Source organism: Protomyctophum parallelum (assembly GCF_964188405.1).
Source record: "Protomyctophum parallelum genome assembly, chromosome: 16".
In the NCBI taxonomy this organism is placed as follows: domain Eukaryota; kingdom Metazoa; phylum Chordata; class Actinopteri; order Myctophiformes; family Myctophidae; genus Protomyctophum; species Protomyctophum parallelum.
This window is the reverse complement of record NC_139711.1, coordinates 24,164,912-24,187,876: the sequence shown is the minus strand read 5'-3', so window position 1 is coordinate 24,187,876 and position 22,965 is coordinate 24,164,912. Positions and strand designations below refer to the sequence as shown.

The window sequence follows — 22,965 nt, the reverse complement described above, 5'->3', positions numbered from 1 at the left end:
CCATGGGAATGCAGGGTGTCCTGAGGACAGACCTCTCTGAATAATTGATTGGAAGGCTGCGATGCAATGCAATATTACTACTACTGCTACTACTACTATTAATACTACTGCAAATAATAATAATTATATATATACACACACTTTTAATCGGGAGGCCCCTGGAGGCTCGAGGCCCATTTCAATTGAAACGACTGAATTGAAGGCCGCCAATGAATACGACCACAGGCCTATAGATCAGTCTCTTTAACTACAACAACATCTAGCTCATTTTAACATCTATAGCTCATTTTAACTAGACCCAATGACATATAGGTCGTTTTAACTACAACCTATTAGGTGACTTTAATTGTAACCACGGACCTAATAAATCAGTCTGTTTAACTACAACAACATCTAGCTCATTTTAACATCTATAGCTCATTTTAACTAGACCCAATGACATATAGGTCGTTTTAACTACAACCTATTAGGTGACTTTAATTGTAACCACGGACCTAATAAATCAGTCTGTTTAAAGGAGAATTCCGGATTAACCATTTTCTTACCTGGACCTGGCTTAATCTGATATTATTATATCTAATAATGAGTGGTACAGGTGTAAAATTACATAACAACATCCGGAGCGGACTCAGAGCAGGCACGTGGGACATAGGCTCCTTTGGACAAAACACTGTGCAAGTTTATCTGGTCATTATGAAAGACAGATGTGTAGAAAGAATAAACAATTTAGAGCGATCAAAATAAGCGATTTAGCCTAAGACGCAGCGTGCACGGTCGAATGTGACCCGATAGGTCTTCCTCAACGCGTTTCAGGTCGAAGTGTTCCGTTGCTTGTCCATGAGAGGTAAATATACCACGTGAAAAGGACATTCCCTGTGTGCTGGCTACTTTCTTATTTCCGTTATGTAATGTAATGTAATGTAAGGAATTATCCTTTACCTACAACCACAGACCTAAGGCGGTCTGTTTAACTGCAACCAAAAGTAACATTGATAAAAAGGTTGACACCTGCCCAGCAGTAGGAGTATTCCATCCTGCGGCAGGTCAAACACATAACACTGTTCTTCCGTTTCTCCACGTTCGACAGACCTTCCACATCCGGGTTTCAGAGAGCGCCCACCAGGCTGTAAGACGGTGTTCGTGGGCGGCCTCCCAGAGAACTCCACAGACCAGCTGATCGTGGAGGTGTTTGGACAGTGCGGAGAAATTGTCACCATCCGCAAGAGCAAGAAGAACTTCTGTCACATCCGCTTCGCAGAGGAGTGCACCGTGGACAGGGCTCTCTTCCTGTCCGGTGAGACATTTTATCCAAGACACACAAAAAATAAATACATGTCATCTCCTGTTTACTTCCTGTAGCTGCATGATGGTGGTCACTGAACTGAATATTGGAACCAATACTCAAAACACACAACACAAGACATATAATCTTCCCAAGATGTTCATACTAAAATGGCTTCTTGCACGATCTGCCTTCGCCCACTTATATCACAGTAATGATAATGATAATGGATTTATTTATAGGCCTATAGCACATTTCTATACAAAGTCACAAAGTGCTTTACATCAAAATAGAACAACAAAAGATCAATCCATGCAATAGCAGGCATACAAATTAGGTTAGGAAAAGGCTTTTACATAAAGGTGGGTTTTCAGGAGAGTTTTAAACGTGGATATTGATTTTGCACATCTTAGGTCAGTAGGTAGGGCATTCCAGAGCGTGGGGGCCCTGGGTGCAAAAGCCCTGCCGCCCTTAGTGACAAGCTGAGTTGTAGGAGTCTCCAGGAGGGCCTTGTCTGAGGACCTTAGTGGTTTATATGGTTTCATCATGTCGGAGACATAGCTAGGAGCCTGGCCATTCAGGGCTTTAATTGACTGCTGCCCGTGATTCAGTCTAATGTCCCTCATTGTCCCTCAAGCCCTGAAATTCACCCCGGTTGAGCCGGAAGAAATAATCAGCCATAACTAATCTGCCCGGCACGTTCACGTATGGCCCAATTGAAATCGCCTCATGCGCTATGCCTCAATGCAAGTGGATGGGAGGAGAAATCCGGTGACTTCACTATACTCTACTTATAATGGAAGTGGACGGCAGGGAAACATTTTAATGATGGACCACAGCGGAAGCGAGCATTGCCTAGCATAGAGGAAGCTACTATATGTATACAGTAAATATAAAAGAGGCTATTCTGATAAATCAGATAAAACCTCCAAAAGACATCAAAGACATCTTTGGCAGCGAGCATCTTGTCTCTCCTCCACATTGTCGCTTTCTAACCTCTTCTTGTCTCTCCTCTGCAGGCTACCGCATCCGTCTGGGCTCCAGCTCAGACAAGAAGGACTCTGGTCGCCTCCACGTGGACTTTGCTCAGGCCAGAGATGACCTGTATGAGTGGGAGTGTAATCAGCGCGCTCTGGCCAGAGAGGAGAGACACCGACGCAAGATGGAGGAGGACCGCTTCCGCCCGCCCTCCCCACCAACCATCACCCACTACTCTGATCATGAATGTAGCCAGCTGGGAGACAAGATCAAAGGTACTGTACAGTCACCAGTTATTCAAACCGCAATCTAATTTATCTGACAACCTAGAGAGAGATGTACCTCTGTGCCTGTGAAGGGCAGCAGCCACAGAGCCAGGCATCATGGAAAACAGTGATGATAAACCTCTTATCTCCATATATTGTTTTGTAGATTAATGCCAAATTTAATTTGATCATACTACAGTGTCACACAATTAAAAACATCACGTAGTGCAAATCGGCGTGTTTTGAGCTTGTCGATCTGATACTTTTACTATCTTTGAATTTGAATGCTGCAAAAGTCATGTAGCCCTCATTGCGCAAAAGTAACAGTTCTGGACGTATGACAAAATAGTAGTTTTTCAGTCATGGTGTCTGATCTCTGTTTCCTGTACTGTCAGCAAAGCTGTTTGTCAAGAAGCTTTAAGGGAAAAGATGCTGAACAGGATTTCTATTAGTGGTGGCAGATAGCAGAAACTAAACCCGCTCCATCGAGGCACACACAAACAAACAAGCCCTAATACCACCACTTTTACAGAACAACATAAATGATGAAAACCAACAGACAACTACACAACCCTTTGTTGCTCTCACGAGAATGCTGCTGGCAATAAGGATTTTATTTATTTATTTTTATTTAACCTTTATTTAACCAGTAAAATCACATTGAGACTGCGTCTCTTTTACAAGTGGGAACTGGCCAAGAGGCAGAAATTAAAATTACACTTCAATACCACATCGTCAATTTTACATTTTGAACCAGCAAATACAACATCCATAATACACCATCCATAAGTACCTATGCATAAATACAACAAGTCACCTGTCCTACTTTTTAGCAGCAGGGCAAAATACACCATATACACAATCTACACGATCTGAGCCGATAAATATATAAAAAAAAATATATATATAGGCATGAACATAGGCTAGTACATATCCAAACATGTGCAGGTGTTGGACTGTACATCAAAGATTATCCTTTTGAAACTTCTCAAGGGAACTTTCAAAGCCAGTTTTAGTCTGGACTGTAGATCATTCCACGACCAAGGGCCAAAGAAGGCCAGACATTTTTTACCCCCCTCGGATTTGAATGCTGGTACTACACACCGCAGCCAAGCATTTGACCTGAGGTCAAATAGAAGAGGGTTTATTTGTCACTCACTGATACAGGTACAGTGAAATTATCATGATGGCACTGGCAGAATGGCAGCATGCCCGGACCTTTCCTGGTGGCCTGCCGCCTATTGGCCTGCCTGCCTGTCAATTTTGTATTTATGTTATTATTCTTTTATATAATGGCAGCCCCCTACGGTTGCGGCCCACCGGGAATATGCCCGGTACGTCCTATGGCCAGTCCAGCCCTGGATGACACTCTCCACTTTTGAGTGGAGGGGCGCTTCAGATGTCATGTCCATAGCACTCACATGCAGAGTTGAAACTATAGAGTGTAAACCTACAGGATTGAGTGACCGCTACAATGTGTGCCTTGAATTAATTATTATATTTGGTATTTATTAATGATGTATTTTCTCTATTATTAAGGATATTGTAGCAGTCTATTTGTATTGGTGGTGGGGAGGGGGGCAGGGCGGAGGTCGTGAGACATGGGCAAAGCATTTCCGGGAGTCCCCAGCCAAAAACGTTGAGAACCCCTGGTCTAGACCGATGTCACCAGGGCGTTGCCTATAGAAATAGTTATAGATCCTGCATGGGACAGGACGTCACGTACCTTGGAAGAGGAGAATCTCTGTCTTCTTTTTATTAGCATGAGCGATGGGTGTCGGGAGCACAGAAGCGCTACAGAGCGGCAATCATAACTGCGGTGGCAAGCAGCCATAATGAAACTGCAATTACAGGCCGGCGCTCTGTGGATTCGTCTATATTCTCGAGTGCTTGAAGCGTGTCTTTACCATAAATGCATGGCAGACAGGCGAATGATGCAACCTTAAATTAACCTACTACAGTGTATCACTACTACAATGTAGGTAAGCCTGATGCCTATTGAAACACTTGCATTTCAGAGTAAGACGAAGGCTGTCAGACTGCTTTCACTATTCAATGCTAATTTATGCTAATTTACATCCTTGGACAGATCTCTACAGCCCCCATCTCTCTCTCTCTCTCTCTCTCTCTCTCTCTCTCTCTCTCTCTCTCGCTTTCCCTGTACCATTATTGAGGAAGTATTTACAATGATGAGTAATTTTAGTAAGTTTCCAGTAATAGGCATTTATTTACAAACTGCATGTAGTTAATTAATTCATTCAAGTATTATTTATTCTCGAAATTACATGCTAGTTACTTACTAATGAAAACTCTTATTCAGAATTTGGTCAGAATGTTGTTTTGTTTTTGTTTTTACTACTTTCACATATTTGAACCCCTGACTCTTCTTTTTTTCTAAATTCCTTTCCTCCTCTCTTCTTTGGTCAGATGACGGTACATTTCCTGAGGCGGTGCGGGTGCTGTTGACCTGGGTGGAGAGAGGCGAGGTGAACCGCCGGAACGCCAACAACTTCTACTCCATGATCCAGTCCTCCAACAGCCACATCCGCCGTCTGATGGGTGAGAAGACTCAGCATGAGAAGGAGATGGAGGAAGCCAAAGAGAAGCTGAAGAATGCCCTGTCCGCGATACTGGTTCAATGTGAGTGTACAGCACCACACACTGTGAATGGATTATTTAGATAATTTAGTGTATTTTCCACTGCTCAGTGATAATTTAATGAACTAGACCTGTACGTGCCCATTGGCCACTGGACTACTTGAGAACGATGTAACTTGGGATCCTAATAATTAGGGTTGTCCCGATCGGATCGGGTGATCGGAAATCAGCTCCGAACTCATGATTTTCAAAAGATCGGAATCGAGGAGAAAAGATCGGATTTTTTAAATCTCAAAGAAAGATGTATAAGCAATGAGATTTATATGCTAGTTGTCAACTTGTCATAGCACCTGTTTTAACTATCTGTCTGTGTCCCTTTTGTGCCCATACTGTATATGGAGATCTCTGTATCTGTCTGTCTGAAGAGTGCAAACTGACTGTGAAAAGTGGACGGGTTAAGTAATCAATTGTCAGGTGTGGGGTTGCCATGACAATCAACTGGCTGAGGCAGAGGCTGGAAATTGCACAGGTGAGGGGATTTAGGCTGATTAGGCCCACTGGCAGAGCCTGAGCAGAGCCTTTTGTGGTGGTTCTGGAGATACCGGGCACTGTAATCCCTGTGGGGGTACCGGCCACTGCGGGGGGGTGGAACGCGTGTGTCGAATTAGAAGTCGGTGGGGCAAACGGTTCTCGAGTTACGTGCATTACACACACGCACATGTGGCGCATTTATAGGCGATGCGATTTGATATGATGCGTCGCGTTTCATTGTACCAAATGCGTCTTTGAACTGTACCTAAGCGATCTGATAGTAAAATATTCAATAAATGTGCATTTTTCACTTTCAATCTATCTGTATCTGTAGGACTGCAGCCTGCAGGCTATCAGAAATTACTTTGGACAGATGGAAAAAACGTTAGTTAAACTTGCAGAGTGACAGATTACTTTACCTGGGTTACATCTTCTGATAGTGCTGACATGACATAATAATCCCATCTAGTGTTTCATTAGCGCGACGGAACGTGACAGAATAGGCTGCCTGTCATAGGCTAATTACAGGCAGCGCATGAACACAGTAACATACACGTTGAAACAAGGTGGTAAAGATACCAAGAAGGAGTGGACAGTGATGTCACTGTTATGCAATACACGGAAGTAGTATGGACTTGAAGCTGTTTATAAAACAGTCAGTCAGTGACATCACTGACGAATCCTTGTTGTTACTCTTCCTGCGACTGAACCATGAGGCTTTCACCGTCGTCCTGACTCTTCTTCCCCCTTCATGGGCCCCTTGGGGGTGCTGGGCCTCGGTTGCACCGTCGATATAGTCGCCACTGGCCACTGTTACTGTACCTCCTGACCTAGCTGATGACCCCCCACCCCCCACACATGGAAATATAAATTGCATAAGCTGCTAGTATAGGGACATACATTTCCTATTTATCCACGTATGCACAATGCACATATATGAACCTGAATATGGCTTTTATATGCAGCATAGGCTATATTCTGCATATATTTACCATATATTGGCATAATATGTTAATAATATATTTAAAATAAAACCATAGCCCCACCATAAGCCTTTTCATGTCGCACACCCCCTAGAAGGTGCTCGCGCACCACAAGGGGTGCATGCACCACAGTTTGGGAACCAAGGATCCCGGAAAGGCACTATTGATCCATGTACTGTTCACTTTCACCGTGCACGCACACACGCACGCGTGAGCGTTGGACCGAGGCCAAATCTCTGGGGTCTTATTGATTCCATTGTGTACATTGTGATCCAATGAAATACAAAGGTCTCTGTGCAATTGATAAAAAAGGACAAGAAATAAAAGAGTAGCCAACCATGTACAGTACAAAGTGAAGCATCATAACATCATAAACTGTCACTAACATAAAGTGCCAAGAGCCAAGTGATAAGTGCTAGGTACTAAATCATCATCATCATCATCATCATCATCATCATCATCATCATCAGTTTTACCTTCAGTACCTTCTTCCAGCAGCATTGACTGCTCGGATCGAGGCAGGGACAAAGGAGTATTTATACCTGTTTTTTGTGGTCCTAGGGAAACAAAAGCGAAGGCCAGATGGCATCATGGCAGCAGCATATACTCCGAACTGAGTGGGTGGGCACTATTTGAGTGGATGGACAGGGCTTTTTTGAGCAGCTGTCTATTATAAAAGAAATCGAGGCTCTCCAATTGGATGCCAGTAATTTTAGAAGCAGTTTTCACTATTTTTGATAGTGAGGTTACCGTACCAACAGAGAAAGAAATGACGGAATGTATGCACTATATAACCATTTCATCAGGCTTTTGTCAACATTAAACCTAGCCAAAAGGCAGTAAAGGCATTGCTGGCCCTTCTTGCACAGTATGTCAGTGTTTGCATCAAATTTCAAGTTATTATCGATAATCGTGCCAAGATACTTATAACGATTTCCACTGGCTGGCCCTGGATGACACTGTTCTGGGTAGGACGGGGGGTATACGTCTATACAGATCGATACAGATCTTTTCGTTTTTGAGAAAGGGTATGAATGTGACAACAGGCTGTTCACTGAAGCGGAAGCACTCACACCTGAACAAACCTCCCCCATTAAACCTAGGTTAAATCAATAGCCAAGGAGTTGTGTCAACGCTGCCTGTTCAAAGCTGTAATGTTGTCCTTTTGAGACCAGACACTGAGATGTCCTTGGTTTTTCAGAATCAGAATGATTGGTCCAAGTCCAAATAACCTTTGTAGCGACACTGTACAGTGTGCACGCACGCACGCACACACGCACGCACGCACGCACGCACGCACGCACTGTGTAAATGTCTTGTGTGATCGCTGACTGCTTTAAATCTATGGGAAAACATGCAACGCATTCATGTGTTGTGCACGCACGTGCACCTGAGGTAGGCGGAGGTCAGAGTTTCGGCATTATGGAGCTCTGTCTGTTTTGTTACTCACGCACGCACGCACGCATGCACACACACACACACACACACACACACACACACACACACACACACACACACACACACACACACAAACACACACACACAGTTCTATGCGTCCCTGGTTGACTCAAAATGTTGCTCCTTTCCCTCCTCCCTCCCTCTCTCTCTCTGTCTTTCTGGATGGTCTCTCTGTCCTTACCTGCATCCTGCCACAGTTGAACAGATTGTGTCTGTATTCCAAGCTGCTTCCAAACAAAAGGCATGGGACCATTTCTCCAAAGCGCAGCGCAAGAACCTGGACATGTGGCGCAAGCAAGCCGAGGTTAGTAGTGGTACTCGTTGTTTGCATCTGTTTGACAACATGGGACTGTTGTTGGTCTGAATTCTCCTTGACTAATTTATTTGGTGTTTGTGCTCTCTGCTATTAGGCTCTGCTAGTAGGCAGTCTTACAATACTGTAAGAATTAATTTAGTCCCAGTCTCTTATCGCTTTCCATCTCTGGGGTAGTCCAAGGAACACCTTATTTGGTCCATCTTCAAATGTCCTTGTACACTGTAAATCCCTGGAACATGTGACGCGTTTAAACCTAAACACCATGTGTGTAATAATAAAATTCCAAGTGTTTATTAATGGTCATAAAATACAGTAGAACACGAGTTCACTCAAACACCTCACGAGAACACCTAGTGTTCAAATTCTAAACACCTATATGACTGACTTTGATTGTAAAAACTAAACACGTTTATGTGTTTAAAAAGTGTTACAGGGATTAAACGTGTTCTTCTGTTTATAATCTAAACACTGTGACACGTTTAAAAAGTGTTACAAATATGTCTTTAAAACTGATTATAACCTAAACGCTTGGGTTTAGTGTCATGACGATGATGTTAGATATCATCAGGATTGTGAGACCGTCCTCATTCTAGGGGTCTTGGTCTGATCAGATCTTCTTGGTACTTTGGTCTGCTGGGGCTGTCTCTCTGAGGAGTGTCAGTCCAGTGGAAAACAACGTTTTCTTCAACGTTTTTCAGGCCAAAAACCCTCAAGCAGAGAGAGAGCGAGAGAGAGATAGAGATGAAACAGGGACAACACATATTGTATATTGTGTTGCAGATTCAACTTTTTCATAGACTTGTTTGACAGCACTATCATCAGTGTTGCACTGTATAAATGTATGTTTTGTGTAAACATTACCTTTTCCATTTTCGAATAGGAAGTCATTTTAATGGGAAATTTGGTGTGTTTGCGTGCGTGCAAACACACCAAAAAGACTTATTCTTGCCCTAAAGTGAGAACCAAAGTGGGATGACAAAGAATGGATGAACATAATGTATAAGACAAACAAACTGCAGCTGAGAGGCAGTGGAGACAACAGCTGCCACCATGTCTGTTTATATGCGGTCTGACAAACCTTCTACCCAGGCTGTGCGTGTGTGCATGCTTACCTTGCCCGGGGGCTGAGGTAGATGGTGGTAGCAGGCAGATGGTTGAGTTTGTTTACTGTTGTTTTCTTGTCTTCTTTGCTCCCATGTCTTCCTAGGAGATGTTGTCAGTATGTTGGCAGGGCTGCCATATTTCAGAAAATGTCAAGAGTGAGACTCTAGTGTCTTAATGTGTTTGCTTTTTTAATGTCGATTTGGCCCGTTTTAACGTTGATATTTAACCTTAACACTGATGTCTTCACCTCCATGCCAGCTGCTCTCCCTGCACTAACAGCCTCCTCATGCTTAAAGTAGAAATGTAGAGTAGAAAAGATATCTATCTATCTATCTATGCTCCTCAGACCCAGCCAGCCAGCCAGCAAGCCACACACAGTGCTCAGACCCAGCCAGCCAGCAAGCCACACACATAGTACTCAGACCCAGCCAGCCAGCCAGCCAGCCAGCCACACACATAGTGCTCAGACCCAGCCAGCCAGCAAGCCACACACATAGTGCTCAGACCCAGCCAGCCAGCAAGCCACACACATAGTGCTCAGACCCAGCCAGCCAGCAAGCCACACACATAGTGCTCAGACCCAGCCAGCCACACACATAGCTCCGTAAGGGAGTGGTTGCACCACTCAAAAAATCTTCAAAAAACTGAAGAGGCTACTGGAGATTGGAGAACCTGATTTGGACATGATCTGATGCAGGACAATGTCACTATGACAGAAAGAGAAGATGGGTCTGGCCACATTCATTCACCCCATAATCTCAGTGGAAATTGGGGAATATGTCAGAAAACTGGAATGTGGGAAAATTCCTTATTTTTACATTTTCTTAGTTCAAACACATCTGTGGGCTCTCTCTCTCTATGAACAGAAACAAGTCGTGATGCGGCCCCTCCCCCTTCACTTCACTTCACACACACACACACACACACACACACACACACACACACACACACACACACACACACACACACACACACACACACACACACACACACACACACACACACACACACGACTTTGTCCCTATAATGTGCACGGGCTATGGCACCGTTCCACTTCCTCATATCACGTGTGGCGTCATCAAGAGACGCCACACACCAGTATAGAAGAGAGATAGTCACAGGTCACTTCTCACTTGTTGTAACTTGTGGGGGCTATATTGTCTTCAATGAAAAATATTTTTAAGCTATGTTAAACTCTGCATGGCTCATTTCCATGCGTCACACAGTCAGGGACCCTGCTGACGAATTGGTCCACTGTTTACCCTCCTGCATATATCAGCGCTGCATGCAGATCGGCTATTTTACCGTTTGTGAGGAGCGTGCGTTATTACGCGGCGGAGCCGCAGAGAAAATTGTTATTTATCATTATAATGCGTGTGAAATGGCATGTGTGGCGTGGTGCGTGGTAAAGGGTTAAATTGCGTGACTGTCACACTCAAAGGGTGAGACATGGCAGCTCTGGTATGTTGGTGTGGAGCTTGTATTGCTGTTCATCACATGCATCATGTCTCAGTGTTGTGTGTTGCCATGTGTGATTTGTCTCCTCAAACAGTGTGGTTGACTACCCTCCATTCTCTTGCTCCATTAGCTTCAGTGGTTCTGTATAGCTGGAAGGCTCAGGCATTACTGTTGCCCAAACAACCCTCCTGTAGGTGAAGGGCTAGCGGTAGGTTCAGTCAGCCATTCTAGCACACATTCCTATTAGCATAATGGCCAACGTTCACCAAGGGTGCAATGCACTGCATTCCAGACCCCAAAAGATATGATTTCATTCACAGCAAGCAAAGGTGCATAAAACCTTTGAAAACTGAAGGCAAACCCATTTGGTCCTGCCCCCTCCTGGTCTCACAGCTGCAGTGCATCAGCAGCGGTATAGTAGTCAGTGTCATGGTGTTTCCATGGTGCTACTCACTATTTGATTCGTTATTGGTAACCTGTGTTAAAGAGCCATTGCTGATGTTTCCCAACAGAACAATACAATGCAGTGTAATACTGTTCCATCTGCCTTGTTTCTGTGCCAGAGGGAGATAAAGCCCTGAGCCCCAGACCAACCATCTCCACTTTACTCTTCTTTGTTCTATGGCTGTCGTTGTGTTCCAGGAGATCAGGAACATGCACAACGCGCAGCTGATGGACATCAGACGAGAGGAGGAGATGGAGATGTCAGACGACGACATGGAAGATGTGAACGGTGCAGACAGCAAGGACTCTGAGGACTCGGGTACGTGTGCATGCGCGCGCACACACACACACACACACACACACACACACACACACACACACACACACACACACACACACACACACACACACAGTTTGTGTGCACAGTCTGCAACTCATAATACATGGATGCATGCATGCATAGAAACTTATTGAAAGAAGGCACCTTCCAGAGTCTGCTGAGTCGATGCAGAACATTTCCACAGCGAAACAGACACTTGCGTGTGCGCGTGCATGCTTACGTGCGTGCGCTTCTCTGGGCAGCAACTTGATGAAGCTTTCAGATCAATACTCCCCTCAACTCAAACCTCCCTCCTGCCGGGAGAAAGAAATGCACGCACTCACAGCCTGCCGCCTGAAATAAACGCACACACGCACACATACACACAGCAGGAGATTCATCAGCACCACTGATGGGATATTTATTAACAGTTTTCAGAATTACAGTACATTTCAAGCACAACTCAATACATATAACTGTGAGTGGACGACCCAATAAAGCCGAAATACAAAACACAAAATCAACATACACTAAATACAGCAATATCAAATATATACAGTAAATTGTAAAACAGAAAGTGTCCAAAGCAAAAATAACTATAATAGGTAGATGAGAATCAATCAAAACAGTTACATTGTTGAGTTACTAGTTACTTTGTGGATTTTCATTAATATTACAATACATACATTACCCACTTCAGCCCTATACCGTATATACATTTTGGCCATTTGAAAATAGACATCTACAAGCTTGTGACGCATTGTGAGCTTGTAAATCAGCTATTTCCAGGAGATTTTTATACATTTTAAAACTTGTGAAATGTGTGTGTGTGTGTGTGTGTGTGTGTGTGTGTGTGTGTGTGTGTGTGTGTGTGTGTGTGTAGCTGTGTTACAGACAGAGGCCTTGAAGGAAGAGAATGACTCCCTTCGCTGCCAGCTGGACGCCTACAGGAACGAAGTAGAACTCCTCAAGCAGGAACAGGGCAAGAACCAGCAGCCAATCAGTGAAGAGGACAACACACGCCGTCAGCAGCTCAGCTTCCTTCAGCAGGCTCTGCAGGGCATGCAGAAGGTAGCGCACGCACGCCCAGCACACACACACACACACACACACACACACACACACACAGGCCTTCGTCCTCACATAGGCAGAACCTCTGGTTCCCTAAACTGTAGTTTAGTTGACGGGAAAAGAGATATAACGAGTGGAAGAAGAGGAGGGAGGCCATTTTTGCATGGTATACAGTATGCTCATTGCAGATTATTTCCTCTTCAGTTTTGATGTCTTCGATTTGTGACGTCTTGAGGCAATTTCCCCAGAACCCAAGCACTGTTTGGCATGCTCAAAATGTGTCTTTTGAATTGTGAACAGATTCCTTCACCTTTCATTCGTCACCTAGCTAGTTGCCACAGGTAATGGAAATGATGATAGAGTCTTGTTTGGACGAAGAGAATCCATTATGCCCCTGCTGTTCATTTCTGCAGGCAGAAAGAAATGACTGTACCAAACATACAGTATGTCTCTCATGGTGTGTTTATGAAAAGATTAGCTGAATGGATTAAATGAATTGGAAGATGCCACGTTTGAACGGCTCTTGTCTGGTCCACGTATTGTATCACACAGCCACATGAATTACAGTGAAAGTATGTCATTTGTCTGTTTCCTCTTGGCTATTGTAGCTTGAAAGCATTGAATGTGTCACACTTTGATGAATATGCTCCCATGTGCATGCTAAAGCTGCCTCCACAACTCAGTCAGGGGCTAGGTATTGAAATGAGCACAGTATGATTCTTGTCATCTCAGCTGGGTTCTCAGTGAAGGAGAACCTAACGTGATCAAACCATTGCCAAAATCTGTTTATATTCCACATTGTGAACATAAAATATAGTTGTGCCGTGTGTTAGTTTTCTGATCGTTTTTAATTATTTTGTCAACAATCTTGTCTATAGAGTCTATAGTATAGACCACTGCTTCCCAAACACTGGGTCGGGACCCATGTGTGGGTCGCGGACACATTTTTTTTTGATCCCTTTTTTTGGTTTCCTACATTTTGTTTTTAATTATTTCAAAAAAAATTTACAAAAACATTCCCCCAAAAAAGCTAAATTTTTCGTGAATTCAACAATTTCGTGATTCATTTAAGAAATTCATGATTCATCTAAGAAATTCAATTTAGAAGCAGATGTTTAAGAATGAGTGAACATAGCCTATCTACAAGCGCCACGTTGTGAGCTTGTAGCTATTTTCACTTGTTTGGGTCCCGAGCAAACGTCTCATTTGTCTTTTGTGTCACAGGCTAAAAGGTTTGGGAACCACTCTGTAGACCACTGAAGTCCTGACACCACTGCCACTAGTTGGCACTATTCCCCTGGTCCATGGGGTTATTAGTTGTGTTGAAAACCCCATAGTGGAGCAGCATAGAGATATTTCGCGCTAATTCGTCTAAAGATGTAGCCCAGGGCATGCTTTAAAGGTTTTATGACATTCATTTTCTTTTTCTTTTTTTTTTTTTTTAGGTTTTATGACCTCAATTACACCCAAAAAACCTGAACTTTGAACATTCAGTGGATTTTCTGTGGTCTGAAGTTTTCTTTGGGGTTTGGAAGCCTTTTGAGCTACAATGAAAACAGGCAACACAGTGAAAACAGTGACATCTGCTGGCAAATCCCATTGACATATATGGGATTTGCAGGATTTTACATCACAATCTGCCGGCACCTGTTTGAGCCAGAAAACCCCAGATCACAGAAAATCTACTGAATGTTTTTTGGGTGCAATTGAGATTAGAAAACCTAAAAAAATAAGAACAATTCCAAAACCTTTTTTTTAATGTCACAATCCCTTTAAGGATTTAGCTGCAGCGCCCGAGCCGGCGACCTTCGGGGTCACCACAGAAGCCAAATCCATATGGCCACCATTAACAGCCTATATATGGCAACATTTTCTAAATTTCATTATAGTCCAGGCAAAGTAGCATTTACAGACAGACTAATTAAAAGAGAATTTTTTTCACCATAGATCATCTCTATGAGGTGTCTAGAACAACATACTAAAAGTCCTAAGAAATCCTAGATGCGGAAATATGTTTAATTCTCATCAATTCAAGATGTGTGCTAATACCTCGAGAAAACTAAACACCCTAATGGGCTTTTTTTTTTCTTTTGTCCTATCACAATGAAACTTTCCACAATGAATCTTAACATGAAAACTAAACTTTTTTGTATTACGAGTTTCTCTGAAACCTAATTTGAATATGCAAATTAGCTTAATATATATATTGAATATGCCCACATTTGCATATCACGAAAATTACTTTTCCCCAAAATGTATAATATTTACATTGTTGTTTGTTAATGATATCAAACACACTGATCAGACTTTCATGAACCATTTCATCGAAATATTGTGACTTCATAGAATAACACCATTCATATGTATGACAAATGCATAAATCCGTCAAATCTTCCTCCAACCATCCTACTGCTAATGGTTGATGGCAATGCTGCTTTTGGACTGGCCTCTAACCTGAAACCTGCCGGGCTTGGTTGTACCCTTATTCTAGACACCTCATAGAAATGATATCTGTTGAAAAAGAATCTCTTTTAATTAGTCTGACTTTTGGGTCTAAAATGGGCTAGATTGCCTGGCCTATTATGCTTTAAAGGACAACTTTAGTTTTTTTCAACCAAGGTTCATGTTTTAGGTTGTTATTAGAGAAACTAAAAGGTGAGTGTTAATTTTCTTTCATTTGCTGCTTTCTTTCGTTTTGGGGATTTTAGCAGTTTTTGACAGGGGGGCGGGGGCATTCGAGCATGGGGCTAAATATGTATTTTTTTACAAAATATTATGGTGATCTATTTATTTATTATTTACTATAGTCCTAATAAACCCCAGGAAATTACATCTGACCACAGCAGATCACAGGATCTACTGAATGTGAAGGTAGCCTACTGGGGGAAGGCTTATACTGTGTATATAGGCTCAATATGTCAGTTTGTCACATTCAATAGATCCTGTGATCTTTTGTGGCCAGATGTAATTTCTTGGGGTTTATTAGGACTATAGTAAATAATAAAATAATAAATCGCTATAATATTTTGTACAAAAATACATATTTAGCCCCATGCTCGAATGCCCCCGCACCCCTGTCAAAAACTGCTAAAATCCCCAAAACGAAAGAAAGCAGTAAATGAAAGAAAATTAACACTCACCTTTTAGTTTCTCTAATAACAACCTAAAACATGAACCTTGGTTGAAAAAAACTAAAGTTGTCCTTTAAGTAGCATGTGGCGTTTCAAACTTCAAACTTTTCATGATTCTGAATCCATTGTAAGCATTCGTTTTGCACAAGAAACTCCTCCTTGGGCAAAAAACAGCCATAGCTGTCAGCGGCTATGGCCGAATTTAGCCCAAGGAGTGTTTTTTCTTAGGGAATCTTAGATCGCAAAGGACTGTTAAAAAATTAATAAAAATGTAATAAATCACCCCAACGATTTTACTCGTATATATGAAGCATCGACTGAAGGTGGAAATGTACAAATATACTCAAAGAGTAACACAATAAACACTAGAAACGAGTCAAACAATCCAAAGACTACAAGAGCGTATTTTAGTAGCGACATAGCCGCAATTTGCAACTCTAGATTTTTTTTATAATGGGATGATTCTAGAGTTGCAATACCCTCCATTGACTCCCTACTCATCCAAATTGCGTTTGCGATCTGCTTGTATTAAACGACGTTAAACTCACCATCATTGCAGCCAAGCTTGAATTATCCTCTTTCAATCTGCCAAGCTTTTGTAATAATAAAAATTATGGATAAAAATCCACCGTAGACATGTTATGAGCTACTTTCTGTCAAGAAATTCTGTGCAGGTGATTCATTTTCTAAGTGCTGGAGTTTGGAAGCACTCGTCGTAAGTCACTGAACGGCCCTGCGTACCACCTGCTTCGAATTTGCACATAATGCAGGAGGCAGCAGCGTGACCCGTTAAAAAAAAACGAGTGCTTCCAAACTGCAACACAAAAATAATCACATGCACAGCATTTCTTGACAGAAAGTAGCTCATAACATGTCTACGGTAGATTTTCATGAAACAAAAGCTCGGCAGATTGAAAGAGGATAATTCAAGCTTGGCCTAGAGCTGCAATGATGGTGAGTTTAACGTAATTTAATACAAGCAGATCACAAACGCAAATTGGATGAGTAGGGAGTCAATGGAGGGTATTGCAACTCTAGATTCATTCCATTATTAAAAAAATCTAGAGTTGCAAATTGTGGCTAGTAGCGACATTGAGACCCTGAATGGTATATCTAAGACGCGATTCATACTCCTATTTTAGAGCCGAATAAAAGTCGGTTCGGCTCTGTAGAGCCTACAATGTGACGTCATTTGAGTTTCGGGGGGCGAGTACCGCCCTAAAGTCGGCTCTTCAGTGCTACTGAAAATTTCTGGCGAGCCGAAATCATTTCGGGACTACAGCGCCGAAACAGCGGTAAAATAGGAGTATGAATCAGCCCTAAGATTGTGGGGTTTTCAACAAAAGATATAACCCCACAAACCAGGAGAATAGCACCCTCTAGCGGCATTGATGTCAGACTTAAGTGCTCTATTGCTTACCAAGGGTTTTCACAGGCTTATATCAGACACAAGACAGAATTTATGCTTTGTCTTCTCTCTGCAAAACACTTTCATTAGTGCCGTCACGACATCACCTCTTGATTCTATAGTCATTATTTCGGTGACAGTCCTTGTGTAGCACCTGCTGAGGATGGATCTGCCAGAGAGAACAAGATACGAAATAACAATGACAGTAATTGCTAATTATTGTGTGTGAACCACAGTTAATGACTGACTGCTACATGCTGAAGGACTGAAGAACTTGTTGTGTTTTTCTTGGTGTAGCAACTATTAAAGATGAGGGAGAAGTTAAAACAACGGGAAGCGGATCTTGAGAACAGTATGGAGGAAAAACAGCAGTTGCAGAACCAAGTCCAGACCCTCAAAGAAGGACTGAAGAACATACAGAGTACACCTACAAGACAGGTTAGTTCACAACGCACACACGCAGCTAGGCTATTTTAAAATAGCCAACGCTAAAAATCTAAAATGATGACACAGATGCTTTCCCGGTTTCAATCAGTTAAGGGTATGACACGCTTAATTTGCAGGTATTGACGTGTGTGTGTGTGTGTGTGTGTGTGCGTGCGTGCGTGCGTGCGTGCGTGTGCGCGCGCGCGCGCGCCTGTATGTGTTCACATAATGTGTGCGTCCAGTTGTCCACATGCTTATTTGTGTTTCAATGTTGAAACACAACAATGTTAATGTAACAAATGAAAAACTCTATCTTTCTCATGTTCTGCTGCAGCTGGACACATCAAAGCAAGATGACCGAGGGACTGAGGAGAGTGTTAATCAGACCAACGTAAGACACTACAAGGACTGAACCCTCTTCTCTCTCTCTCTCTCTCTCTCTCTCTCTCTCTCTCTCTCACTCTCACATATAGGTAGCATAGAACAATATTTATAATAAAAGAAACAACATAAAACAGCAACATGAAATCTTTTAACTAACTAACTAAAATCTTTTAAGAAACTTCCAAACAGTCAAAAAGCGACTTGGCGCCATTCAGAAACGGGACATGAGCATTCATTGGTCAAATATACCTCAATCCTGTTTTTATATCTTCCATGCTGACAACATATTCTAGTTTAAGCTCACACCATGATTATGATGCGAAAAGCATGACATGCATTTTCATATAGTGTGGGTTCAAGGATAGACTGTATTTCAAAACATCATTTTCTATGTATTTGTAGGAGGTGACAGCATCATCAGTGGTGTCTTGCAGTCAGGAGAAGGACAGCCCCCCAGAGAAGATTCCCCCAAGTTCTGTCAACTCCCAGAGAGACGCCCTCCTTGTTGGTATGATTACACATCTATACATCTTTGACAATACCAATGATATGTACCATTTATTGATGTACTCCAATAGTCATCAATACAACTACTAAAGATCAGAGGTTTCGCCGTGTTGATCGTTTTTTAAGGCCAAGACCAAAAAATATAATTCCCTCCAGACATAGAAACCCACTATAATTTATTATTATCACTGTCTGCAAATACATTTCAAATCCTCTGCTGTGGCAGTGCAGCTCTCTCTCTCTCTCTCTCTCTCTCTCTCTCTCGAACACTTGTGTGCACTTCACAGCAGAGCTGTTCTGTGTAGGCTATTGTGGAGTTCTGCGTGGAACTGTCACGGAAATCAAGAAAATGTACACGCATGGAGCAAAGACAACATCTGTCCATTTCAGCATCGGGTCGCGTATCGTGGTTAAACCAGGAAGAGGCGGGGGTTGGCGATAGGGCCTTTCTGTGTGGAGTTTGCATGTTCTCCCCGTGTCCCCAAGGGTAGATACCCTCACAAAAACTGCCGTAATCCTGGTCTCTAAAACTACCTCCCCCTGGCCAGCCGGGGCGCCTGATGGAGGGGAAAGGAACTGGTCGGAATAACGTGTCCCTTCCACGCGCTACTTCCGGCCGGGGAAATTCCCCTCTGTCAGGTGAAAAGAAGCAGCTTGGACTCCTCATGCATAGAAGGAGGCATGAGGTCAGTCCGCTGCCCCCCCCAGGTTGGCAGAGGAAGTGTAGCGCCCAGGATTACATTAGATAATTGGCACTGGGTGAAAAGAAAACTGGGTTACAAAATCGTGGGATAAAAATTAAAGTAAAAAAAAAAAAAAAAAAAAAACAGGAAGATGGAAAGCATGCACGGTCCCAATCCGTAAAGTTCTGTAAACAACTAAACAAACATCACCACTTGAATTTATGAAGAGTGTCAGGAGACTGTACATTAATATCACCACAAAAGCTTGTTCAACTTTCTCAAAATCTATATGCATGGACGCGCTCCTGACATAATTATGTCACTATATGGCCATACCTCTGATTTAGCCTATATTGTGATTCATTACTAGCCAGATGAATCAATCAACCTTATGAAACATTTGTGCAAACCCGAATTTTAGACTAGTGCTCATTATTCTGAAGAACATGTCTTGGCATGAAACTATTGATGCAACACCTTGTTGAGAAATCATTCTTTTCGCAGCCACGGACACGGGATCCGCTCGTAAGTCCGGCGGCGCATTAGGGTTATAGGGACACGATTAGTAATTGGGCGAGTTGGCTCAACGGGCCGTTGGAATAATGCAGCTGACCCACGGACACAGCCTGCGCGATTGCAGCCTAATTAATCCCGGACACACACACACACACACACACACACCAAAAGCTGGACATGGGAGGGGCCTCTCAAAAATGATTATGTCCGTACTTTTCATCAGATGAAGAGGTGTATGATATATAGATAGATATTAGTAGATATATAGAGTATGATGTCTCTAGTCTCCAGCATGGTCTTATGACTGAGCTGTTAGATAGCAGATGGTTTTGGTTTACATTCTTTATTTTATAATATGTGAGAGATGTTGTTGTTTTTGTCAGACTCAGCAGGCGACGGATTTAGCTTAACGATTGGACGTGTCTGTTCAACTGACAGTGTGATCAACATCTCTGCACGCCTTGTGTTTTTCTGCACCTCCTCAGGAATCATTTCAACCTTCCTCCATGTCCATCCGTTTGGAGCCAGCATCGAGTACATTTGCTCCTATCTACAGTGCCTGGGCACCAAGGTACTGGACGCAGACACAGCAGGGGTTGTCCTCCGCTAACGTTTCGCTCTTGCATGCACGCACGCATGCACACACATGCACGCACGCACACATGCATGCACACACACACACACACACACACACACACACACACACACACACATTTATTCAGACAGACACTTGCATTTTCAACCCGTTCTACTGAAACTGAGGACCAGCCAGGGACAATCATATTCAACTGATTTATTTCATTTGTTTAATTACTCTACAAAGGGTCATTTATTTATGAAGATTTGTTTGATATCTTTATTTGTACAGTTCCGGTGTCACTAATGGCAGAGTTGCTGTTTGGTTGATGTTTTGCCTGGAAATAGAAGACACAGGCCAATTCAACATTGGTCTCTTTGAAAGCGTGTGTAATAAAAGCACCCTTTAGTGTTCTTGCAACTCAATATAATTGATGTTGTTCTAAATGATGGAATGAAAGTTCAACTTTGGTGGAGTGGAGACACTTTTTTATCCCTCTTCTTCTTCTCTCTGCCTGGAGCAGAAGCCATCGATACGATAGTTCTCCTGTGTCTCCTGCTCTGTGCTGACATTTCTCTCTCTCTCTCTCTCTCTCTTTGCTGTTCCTTAAATGTCACAGCCATCATCGTTATGTATCTACAGCGGCTATATCTGGTTTAGCAGCGACCGGTGGGGTTTTCAGGGAGCTATTACCTTATTATGACACATGAGTGCAACAAACCGCGCTGTTGGCCAGAGTGCCACTGTTTTAACCCTCATATAGACGTATAGCCACAGTGGTGGCCATTTTGTTTACTGGCAATGATAGAAAGCCCATTAATTCAGCCCATAGAAATGTCTGAAAATATTTATATTCATTATTTTAAGCCTGGAACCAACCATCCAGACTCCTGGTGAATTGTGACCATTAGATATTATATGTCAAAACCGCAAAACAAAACGCAAAGTTATAAAATGAACCCCACTCACTCACCCAGATTAACCACATGAACCTTTGTGTTGCTACTCTGGGGGCGTACATTGGCAGCCGCGGTAATAGCCGATGTACAAGTTCACAATGCATTTATTTATCTACTATTTTCATATATTTGGTAGAGAGGGAAAAAAGAGCGGACCTGGTATAAAGCCCCAGCCTCAACAACTATACTGTTTTAATTGTTTAATGGCCACTCCTGTCTGCCAGGTGATGACTGTCTGATCTCAAGCCTTCAGCAAAGAGGTCCATCAACACCTTTCAACCTCCTCTGATGGGATGTTCAAGAGTAACCCAACTTAGTCTGCGCAGTCTTCCTTAGATACCGACCCTTACTGACACCCCATCTCTGAAACTACCCCAGTTGTCTGCTGATGACTGCATGTACTTTGTTCTCTGTTCTCACGCATGCAGAGAATAGAACAAGAAGGTCTGTTTTGTGTGTGTGTGTGTGTGTGTGTGTGTGTGTGTGTGTGTGTGTGTGTGTGTGTGTGTGTGTGTGTGTGTGCGTGCATGAGCACCAAATCATGCAGTCTGAATTTGTGTCGCTGTCTCGCACACGCACTCACACACAGGGAGTGGAGTCAGCCTTAACTGCCAAGTCACACATGTAGCCTTTTGAATAACACACCATTTAGTTTTAGTCCTATTTTAGTAACACCATTTAGTTTTAGTCCTATTTTAGTAATTTGAAGTTGTCTTAGTCTAGTTTTAGTGGACTGAATATCAAAATCTATCAAAGACTTTTAATCTTAGTCAACAACATTAACATGTAGCCTACTGTATGATTCTTAGATCATGATGGTGGAAGTGAGAGTGAGCGCACAAGTAATTTTGGAAGTTGTGAGGATCTCAGAGGCGGATGTGTGAATTAATGGGTTTTAAACGGTCTCTCTTTTTTGTACCGTCTAACCATTACCGTGTGTGTGTGTGTGTGTGTGTGTGTGTGTGTGTGTGTGTGTGTGTGTGTGTGTGTGTGTGTGTGTGTGTGTGTGTGTGTGTGTGTGTGTGTGTGTGTGTGTGTGTGTGTGTGTGTGTGTGTGTGTGTGTGTGTGTGTGTGTGTGTGTGTGTGTGTGTGTGTGTGTGTGTGTGAGCGTGCGTGTTATGTAACTTATGTGTGTCCAGGTTAACCCTGGTGAGGTGGATGCCCTGCTCTCTCGGCTGCCCTGCACCTTCAAACAGGAGCTGACCGGGGTGGGAGCCAGTCTGGAGAAACGATGGAACTTCTGTGGTTTCCAGAGCATCAAGAGCACATAGACTCTTTACACTGAACATAACCAAGTGAGCTGTCCTGATGTCTTCTGGCGAATCAGCAGATTGATAGACAATAGCTGTCATGGTGATTTCGACGTATGACAACCTTACCTAAACTTCACTAGGAAAGACCAAACATCAGACATGGGAACCCTTTAAGATGGTTTATTGAACGAGGGTGGAGTATGGTCATTGCTGTCACGAATGCCATTGCATGAAGTAAGAAAGCGGGGTATGGTTGTACAACATAAACATCCATTGCATACAACATGGTGGGCCAGCATGGTCGTCTATGAG

General features: G+C 42.9%; 1 protein-coding gene across 1 annotated transcript in view; it reads left to right on the top strand.

The window, feature by feature from the left end:
• Positions 1 to 22,671, top strand: part of LOC310873188 (ecto-NOX disulfide-thiol exchanger 2-like) — a gene marked incomplete at both ends in the record, with an annotated part of 33,972 nt that extends 11,301 nt beyond the window's left edge. The window contains 11 exons of the mRNA XM_083785510.1: positions 1,088 to 1,294; positions 2,302 to 2,535; positions 4,954 to 5,166; positions 8,294 to 8,400; positions 11,617 to 11,737; positions 12,621 to 12,808; positions 17,645 to 17,785; positions 18,108 to 18,164; positions 18,560 to 18,665; positions 20,349 to 20,434; positions 22,540 to 22,671. Coding sequence (XP_083641636.1) covers positions 1,088 to 1,294; positions 2,302 to 2,535; positions 4,954 to 5,166; positions 8,294 to 8,400; positions 11,617 to 11,737; positions 12,621 to 12,808; positions 17,645 to 17,785; positions 18,108 to 18,164; positions 18,560 to 18,665; positions 20,349 to 20,434; positions 22,540 to 22,671 — 1,592 coding nt within the window. The remainder of the gene's footprint in view (positions 1 to 1,087; positions 1,295 to 2,301; positions 2,536 to 4,953; positions 5,167 to 8,293; positions 8,401 to 11,616; positions 11,738 to 12,620; positions 12,809 to 17,644; positions 17,786 to 18,107; positions 18,165 to 18,559; positions 18,666 to 20,348; positions 20,435 to 22,539) is intronic.
• Between the last annotated feature and the right edge of the window lie 294 nt (positions 22,672 to 22,965).